Below are 8,962 nucleotides of genomic sequence, written 5' to 3'. Positions count from 1 at the left end.
TGATTCTATGATTCTATGACTCTATGATCCTCTGGTTTATCTTAGATTGTATATCACATATTATTTGATGTATATTACATTGATAATATACTATATTATTAATATATAATATTGGTGGAACAGCTGGGCCCCAAGGGTGATGATCAGTGGAGCAAAGTCTAGTTACAGGCCAGTAACTACCAGCGTACCCTAAGAGCCAACACTGGATCCAGTTCTGTTTAACATCTTCATTAATGATCTGGATGACGGGGCAGAGTGCACCCTCAGCAAGTTTGCTGCTGACACCGAACTGGGAGGAACGGCTGATACACCAGATGATTGTGCTGCCATCCAGAGAGACCTTGACAGCCTTGAGAAATGGGTCAACGGGAACTTCATGAAGTTCAAGAAGCAGAAGCCCAAAGTCCTGCACCTGGGGAGGAACAACCCCATGCACCACTATATGCTGGGGACTGTCCAGCTGGAAAACAGCTGGGCAGAAAAGGACCTGGGGGTCCTGGTGGACATGAAGTTGAACATGAGCCAGCAATGTGCCCTTGCCTCAAAGCAGGCTAATGGCATCCTGTGCTGCATTACATAAAGTGTTGCCAGCAGGTCGAGGGAGCTGACCCTTTCCCTCTCCTCAGCACTGGTGAGGCCATGCCTGGAGTCCTGTGTCCAGTTCTGAGCTCCTCAGTAAAAGAGAGACATGGACATACTGGAGAGAGAGTCCCACAAAGGCCATGAAGATGAAGTGACTGCAGCACCTCTCCTGTGAGGAGAGGCTGAGAGAGCTGGGACTGTTCAGCCCACAGAACAGAAGGTTCAGGGCGGGATCTTATTCACATATACAAATACCTCTAGGGAGGGCGCAAAGAGGACGGAGCCAGGCTTTTTTCAGTGGTGCCCAGTGACAGGACCAGAGGCAATGGGCACAAACTGAAACACAGGAGGTTCCCTCTGAGCATCAGGAAACACCTCCTGTTGTGAGTGTGACTGAGCACTGGCACAGCTTGCCCAGGGAGTCGTGGAATCTCCATCCCTGGAGATATCCAAAAGCTATCTGGACATGGTCCTGGACAACTGGCTGTAGGTGGCCTTGCTTGAACAGACGGGTTGGACCAGATGACCTCCAGAGGTCCCTTCCAACCTCAACCATTCTGTGATATATTTTATGTGATACAACATAATATCAAAATGATGCAATTTCAGTAATTTCGAGTACTTTATTGACTCCTTTTGCACATCCCCAGAGAACACATGGCAATTGTGGGAGAGGGGAATAATCTTCACTCCTACTTTTGATCCGCACCCAGTTGCAAACACCAAAGCATGTAAGTTCAGAGGGGGATAGTCTATATTTAGCTTTCTATTAGCACTGATGTTTTAGAATATAGCTCAAAGTAAAGTCAGTCCACAGGGATACATTTATGCAAGAACTCACTGCCAGTGTTAGTACTTTCCAGCAGTAGCATTAACGATGTTTTTGATGACATCACACAAAACAGGACAGCTTGGTGTAATGCCACCAGGAAGTATTTACCTGCAGTGCAACCCACAGTCACAACCAAAGCAGCTGAATTTAGTGCTAAAGAAAAAGCAACAAAACAAAACTCTCCCTCCCTCCTCTATGTTTTTGAAGCTCCTACACACGTAGAGGGCTCCACATAGAAGGTTTTACCTTGCTGATGTGCTCTGGTGCTTGATCTGGCTGACTGCTGAACTCGCCACCTATCTGGAGGTCACTGACGCAGGAAATAGAGTCTCTCAGCTCGGTGAGCTTCTGGCTGCCCAGTACAAGGACTGTCTGATAGGGTTTGTGATCTTTATGCTACAAAGATAACAGCATAGAAGCTTCAAATAAATATCACTTGTCAGCATCAGTACTGCTCTTTAGTTGACAGCTTGATGTCATTAACAGCAGCATATGGCACATCACCTCTCTGTACAAGATTTTAAACAGCATCTTGCTTCAGCCTCTCCTAAGGCTGCCAATTATTAGTTTTATTCAGAAACTCAAAAGTGATATTCCCCACCAGAAAGTGCAGGAAAGACGGAAAGTCTGAGCACACTTATACCAAATCCAGAAGCAGTACTTTAGTTTTCATGTATTTAGTTTCAAATTTTGAGCTTTCTGTGAAATCAATTTACTGCAGAGTAATTACTATAAAAATTTCCTTCTGTAAACCACTAAGAGAATGAAAGTCAGATTCTAAAAAAGCCTTGAAAAGTTACCACAGTTGAAGGGTTTACCAGGGCCCCTCAGTACACTTGGGAAAGCAAGATATTACCTGAGAACGGAAGAGACATCAGAATACAATCTAAAGAATTTAGTACCAACCTTCTGAAATATGACAGGATAGAAGATGTTCAGAGTTAAAAGTAGTTCTCCCTCCTCAACTACATCTGTTGGATTGTCTGGCCTCTTTCCAATTGCATGTGACTCCTGGAAGAGTGGGGGCAGGGGGGAGAGAGACAGGGAGGGAGAAAGAGAGATTATACTGGCAACCACTTATATATCATAGACCTTGCATAAAAGGCTGAGAAATGCTGTTCTAACTGTAAATCATTTTTGACTGTGTAGCCTTCTGAATTGATAACAGCCTATTTCCTCCAAGATGGAAAGGTGAGAAACTGCTGTAATTACTGATTTCAAGCATTTTCCTTCATTCCTCAGCTCTGGAGAAGCTGAGGTGCTTTCAGCAATTACAAGATAGCTTCTTGACTACTGAGAGGCCCTGCATAAGGAATTAAAGCCTGCTGCCACTCTGCCCTCATGGAATCTAGCTGCTACCAACTTCCATCACTCAATGTTTTGAAATGCTCTTTGAATGCTTTCACATGTAAAGGGGGATTGCAGCTCTCCACTTGAGAAAGACTGACCTAGAAACTAGCCATAAGATGAAGTACACAGAAATAAAAATTAGTGCAACACTTCCTTTTATTAGGGAAGCATGACATAGCTGGAGGTCTCAATTTTTCCAAAAATCCAAAACCAAAATCCAGCATTGCCCTTGCCACACTACTACATTTTAGAAAAGAAGTGAAAGCATTTCCACATTTCCAGTCTACTTTGTGTTTAAGACACAGCCCAGCTGTGAGAATGAGGGACAGTACTTTTCTGTGGCAGTCTGTTTCCTTCAACAAATCAAGAGAGAATACTGACTGCACAAACACTTCCCACCAGCATGAAGTGTTCTTCAGATTAATAACAGGAGCATGTACTGCTGTGAGATTTCAGTTCAGGGATAGTTATGCTCTATCCCTTGCATCTCCCTTCTTCATGCAACACATTCCAAACTCATGTTTCTTATTGCTGTCATCCTGTTCTAGGACACCACGGTCCCAGTCAGCTCTGACACACAAACCAGTTACCACAGCTTGTTTAAAGGATGCAGTAACTGACCACGTGCTCATTCTTCAGAAATAGAAATAAGACATCACTCACTGAAACCCTTTATGAAGACTTTTATTGCAAATATTTTCTGAGATATGCCCTAGACTAAGAGCCCAACACAGTTGTTGCATCTCAGGCGATATAAAATATTTAATTTACACCATGTGCCTGGGCCTCTGGACAGCTGAAACAAGATCACTCAGGAAACCTCAGGGGAAATAGTCACAAGTGAGCGTCCCTCCTCACTACGCCTCTGTCCCTAATTTTTACAGTAGCTCATGTCTTGCTTGTTCAAGCTATGGATTCCAGCACTGCAAAATTTAAGAACTTAAGTTTTCTTGCTTAGGACTTTAATGGTTGTGAAGGAATCGTAAAAAAAGAGGTCCTACGCATAGTTAAAGGAATTCCAAGATGGCTTTTGAGGGTCTGATCATGATACTCCTGGTTCCTGACAGCTCAGAAGGGCTGAGAAACTTTGGTTACAAAGCACATGGTTACTGCCACCATGCTCCTACTGTCTTCCTCTTTCAACCCTACAGAAACTAGCTCACAATCATTTACACATTAAAGCTGAGATTACAACAGAGGACTCCAGGAGCAAAAACATTATGCATTTTGTCTAGCTCTACAACAAGTCCACATGATGCTCAGTACACTTGATCCCCTACACAAAGCTTTAGCAGCAACCAAATAAAAGCAGTCATACAGTGGTAATGAGCTGGAGTTCCTCCTTACTATATTCGGTACTAACATACTGCAAGAGCAGTGTTCCTGTCCTATCTTTCTATAAAATGTCTTTAATCTTAATCATTACTTGAAAACTCCTATCTGCAAACATTTACAGTGTACCAAGAGATTCACAGTGATGGAAAAAAAAAAGACAACGAGAAGTTGGATTTTGGCCGTGTTGAACTGCCTTGAGATCCTACAAGATGACAGGGAACTTACCATCTCATAGGCAAGAGTTTCTTGTCTGCAAGCCCGATCCACAATAATTGTTTCTTCTCTCCTCTCTAATGCCTTCTTTCTAATTCTGAGGGGCAGGAACACAGGACAAAAATTTCATTCAACAACTTCCATGCAGAATCTCTAGGTGTATTTTTAAACGACAGAAGCTACTACAGTGCAACTTTCAAGGAGCAGGATTTCTGGGCTGTCTTTGTATGACAGACTAACTTAGAATACTCTTGCCTCCCAAGTCCCATAAAACCTCCTAGTACACAGGCTGGCTTGTGGATTTCAGCTTGTGTTTTTCTTTCCCCTTAAGTGCAAATTACAGGTTGTGGGCAGTTTTACACTTACAAGAAAAAACAGCAACATGTTGTCTGAAGGGGCTCTCCTAGAAAGAACACTTCGCTACCTTTAAGGAAGCTATTTCAACTATCCCTCTCACTTCAGAGAAATTCAATTCACGTTCAAGCAAAAAAACAAGAAAAAAAATGCACAAATACTCTCAACCCCATGACATAGATACTTTTCTAAAAAAACTTCAGCATTGTTTGTAGGAGAAAGAGTATCGTACACAGAATATCTACTAAAATACATGTATTTAACCACTGTATGAACACTAAATCCTTTTAACTTCCAAGACAAATATATTTACCTTCCAGACCTTCCTGAAGGTTTTCAGTAACAATCAGACTTAACACCGATCACAACCTTAACACATTTCTTTACATTAGTACTTCACAAACTGAAATACAAATACAGCAAAGGCCTGAACTGGCCAAGTATAAGTTCAAAGTACACTAACTGATAGAAACAACATATATTGCTCAACCTCTGAAATGCACCAGTAGTATCAGTGAACTCTGCAGAGTGGGTTCAGATAAAGGGGTTATCTGACTACAACTTCAGTACTTACTCTTTGGCTATTACAATCTCACTGTGCGTTACTAGAGGTAACAGCTACAGATTTATTTCACAAGTCTTTGGAGAAACCTCCCGCACATGGTTATGAGAAGTCCCCTGCGTGCTCCAAATTTACATGCTATTTCAGAAGTACCTAGGTCTAGAAATCCTAAGTTCTTCCAATAAGAAAGACAGCATAGTCTCTATATCTTAACAAAAAATTCCTAAGTAACATTCAAGCACAAGGCTCATACCAATTATCCTATCATAAGCTGGTGTTTCTGTCCTTAAGAGTATTTCTGGACACTGCTTCAGAAAGTACACCACTGCCTGGAAAGGGAACAAACAGCCAGCCATCCCTTTGCGCTTGTTTTCCACCCCACCTCATATCAGGGTACTGCAAGTGTACCGTAATGACATACCGAAGAGTTAGCAGACTGCTATCTTCAGGAATAACATCTGGGTTATTTTCTTTATCAGAAGACATTAACATATCAATGCTAGAACAATAAAGAAAATAATTATTACACTTTTTTTTCATACTTACTTCATAACGAAGATCAGTTAAGGTTTTTTTAAAAGGAACAAAGACAGCAAAATGTCAATAAATAAGACAAGCTTGTATACCCTAAATCAGGGCAAAAGAGCAGTATAGTTCTTAAGATAAAGAATCACAAGACAAAAGTCCTGGAGTATTGATAAATTTTATCTTTATTTTGCATTCTGCCTAATGGAGCATAGCTGCATAGAGAGGTTCAACAAGCCCATTCAAAATGTGTGTCCAATACTTTTTATAAACTAAAAATGCCACTTGACTTTTTCAAATCTCATCCACCTACTCTGATTTACTGATGATATATGGCAAAATAGATTCAACCAAAAGGAATCATCAACCTCAACCTGTATGGTAAAGCTAACTTGTCCCCTCAGGTACAAACATCGGCAAGCCACTACATTTCATAGAATCATAGAATGGTTTGGTTGGAAGGGACCTTACAGACCATCTGGTTCCACGCTCCCTGCCATGGGCAGGGGCACCTTGCACTAGACCCCCAAAGCCCCATCCACCCTGGCCTTGAACACTGCCAGGGATGGGGCATCCACAGCTTCTCCAGGCAACCTGTTCCAGTGCCTCACCCTCACCCTCATCTGAAACTTCCCTCTTCCAGTTTAAAGCCATTGCCCATTGTCCTATCACTCTACGCCCTCGTAAAAAGTCCCTCCCCAGCTTTCATGTAGGCCCCTTTGTTATCTTTTATCTGGAAGGCTGCTGTAAGCTCTCTCCAGAGCCTTCTCTTCTCCAGTCTGAACAACTCCACCTCTCTCAGCCTGTCTTCACAGGAGATGCTTGGATACCTGGTGCTCCAGCCCTCTGATCATCTTCATGGCCTCCTCCGGACCCACTCCAACAGGCCCATGTCCTTCTTGTGTTGGGGTCCCCAGAGCTGAAGGCAGTACTGCAAGGGGCAGGGGGGGTTCTCATGAGAGCAGAGTATAGGGGCAGAATCACCTCCCTCGAACTGCTGGTCACGCTGCTTTTGATGCAGCCCAGGGTACGGTTGGCTTTCTGGGCTCCCAGCGCACACTGCCGGGTCACGTTGAGGTTCTCGTCCACCAACACCCCCAATTTACATAAGCTGTCATTGCTGTATTAACGCATTAATTTATGCCACATTTCTCTCAGTGGGAATAAGACAACACTTCTGCCAGAAGTGACAGGTCCACTCTTCCTTGTATCCTTCTTTCCATCCTCAGACACTTTTCACCCTCACTCTTCTTGTGTTTGTACAGAATCCAAAGCATAGTTAACCACAGTTTTTTGCTGTAGTGCAAATCACTGAAGGACGTGGGAGGGAAAAGTGGAACTGCTTTTGGCTGCAGCATTGACTTAAACTGATCATACAAACATCAGGTTGTCATAACATAAATAAGGATGGAATTTCTCATAAACACACCACAAAAATATGAATCCTGTGGGATACCATATCTGCTCCCCTGACACAGTTTTAGAATGTAAGGTTCCCCCAAGCCTTTCCACAAACAGACCAAACGATCCATCTGAAGGCTTCAGATTAGACACTATAATAGTATTAATTACTTTTTTAGAAACATACAGAATAATGCTGACTCAAAGACATTAACAGTTCTGTATTAATCACAATATCATTTTATCCAACTTAAAAACAGTCTGAGAAAGTATTACTTAAAACAGAGAAGTATCACCTGCTTTGAATCAGATCTGATCTCTTTCGTCTCCTGAATGTTTGCAGACTATATAAAGGCAGCGCTTACACCACTGCCTAAGTCCACATGCAGTTTGACTCCCATCAAACTCTTGCGCAAATCCATCTCTTTATGGGTGGTGAAGTCCAGGAAAAATTTTTTGACTTTACCATTTATTCTCAATATAATTTATGATTTGATTATATTATTTTTCATTATAATCTTACAACGTTCCCCATAATCTTACAACGTTCCTCATGTCAACAATACTAAGCTAGGTAATACTATCCCTGCAGTAATGAATGAGCCATTAGAGTGGAACGGCACAGGAATATACAGTAATTGAGAAACAAAAGTCTGGAATCAACCAGTTATCAGCTGACAATAAGCAAAAGTCAGTGACAAAATTTTGGTTGTGAGTAGATGGCCTAATTCTAACAACCCAATAAAGTCCCTCTGTATTGAAGGTAAATTGAATTTACTATTGTTTAGTTAGTTTCTTACGATCCAGCAGTACACAAAGAGTTTTAACCCTCCTGTTTTACAGATTTAATTCCAAACAGAAAATTGTTCTTTTTAACTTTCTGAGGAAAGGGAATTTCTATAGAAGCACTGTTTAACAAGAAACGTTGCAGCAATTAGTTACAACCTCTTGGAAACAGAATCAACCTTATCCTTAGATTCCCAGTTGAGACAGTAGAGGCAGAGACAACTGAGCAAATCCTGTGTCAAGTGCAGAATGAACCACCGCTGAAGAATAATAATTTAACTAACATAAAGGAGGAAAACAGCACTTTGGAGAACACAGAGCAAGCATCAGCCTTTTCGATGGGGTTGTTCTCCATTCAGCATAGGTAAGTGTTATGAATAGCCCACCTAATGAAGTAACATATAGCCCCTGACAGGTAAAGCAACTCACAACTGACCCTTCTGTGGAACTGACATCCCACCACCATGACCAGACTATTTATCTAAGTCTTCCTGCACATGGATGAGTGACCTCATTCACCAAAATCCCAGGATCACTTGAAGACTTGCCATTTTGAAGAAATGACCATATTATTTTGTTTTCTGAACACCACACGCGTCTCTTGCAGGATCTGAAAATGTCCATTACCTACCATGTGCCATAAGATGAGCCCACAGGGAAGAAGACCGGCCTGGTTGAACCGAGAGCTTTGGCTGGAACTCAGGAATAAGAAGAGAGTTTACCAGCTTTGGAAGACGGGACAGGCAACCCAGGAAGAGTACAAAGATGTTGTCAGGGCATGCAGAGAAAATTAGAAAGGCAAAAGCCCAGCTAGAACTCACTCTGGCCACAGTTATAAAAGATAACAAAAAATGTTTTTACAAATATGTTAACAACAAAAGGAGGACCAAAGAGAATCTCTACCCTTTACTGGATGTAGAGGACAACACTGCCAGCAAGGACGAGGAAAAGGCAGAGGTACTTAATGCCTTCTTTGCCTCAGTCTTTAACACACAGACTAGTTATCCTCAGGGCAGCCAGTC

General features: G+C 42.0%; 1 protein-coding gene across 1 annotated transcript; it reads right to left on the bottom strand.

The window, feature by feature from the left end:
* Positions 1-1,660: 1,660 nt before the first annotated feature.
* On the bottom strand, positions 1,661-5,720 carry SNAPC3 (small nuclear RNA activating complex, polypeptide 3, 50kDa; the record flags this gene model as incomplete). Its single annotated transcript, XM_009697441.1, has 4 exons — positions 5,650-5,720; positions 4,325-4,409; positions 2,321-2,425; positions 1,661-1,810 (listed from the first exon to the last, which is right to left on the bottom strand). Coding segments are annotated over exons 1-4 (411 nt in total), but the record flags the coding sequence as incomplete, so codon positions are not given.
* Between the last annotated feature and the right edge of the window lie 3,242 nt (positions 5,721-8,962).

Source organism: Cariama cristata, unplaced genomic scaffold (genome assembly GCF_000690535.1).
Source record: "Cariama cristata isolate BGI_N322 unplaced genomic scaffold, ASM69053v1 scaffold18903, whole genome shotgun sequence".
Taxonomy (NCBI): domain Eukaryota; kingdom Metazoa; phylum Chordata; class Aves; order Cariamiformes; family Cariamidae; genus Cariama; species Cariama cristata.
Note: the sequence above shows the minus strand (reverse complement) of the source record. Positions and strands in the feature narration are given on the sequence as shown.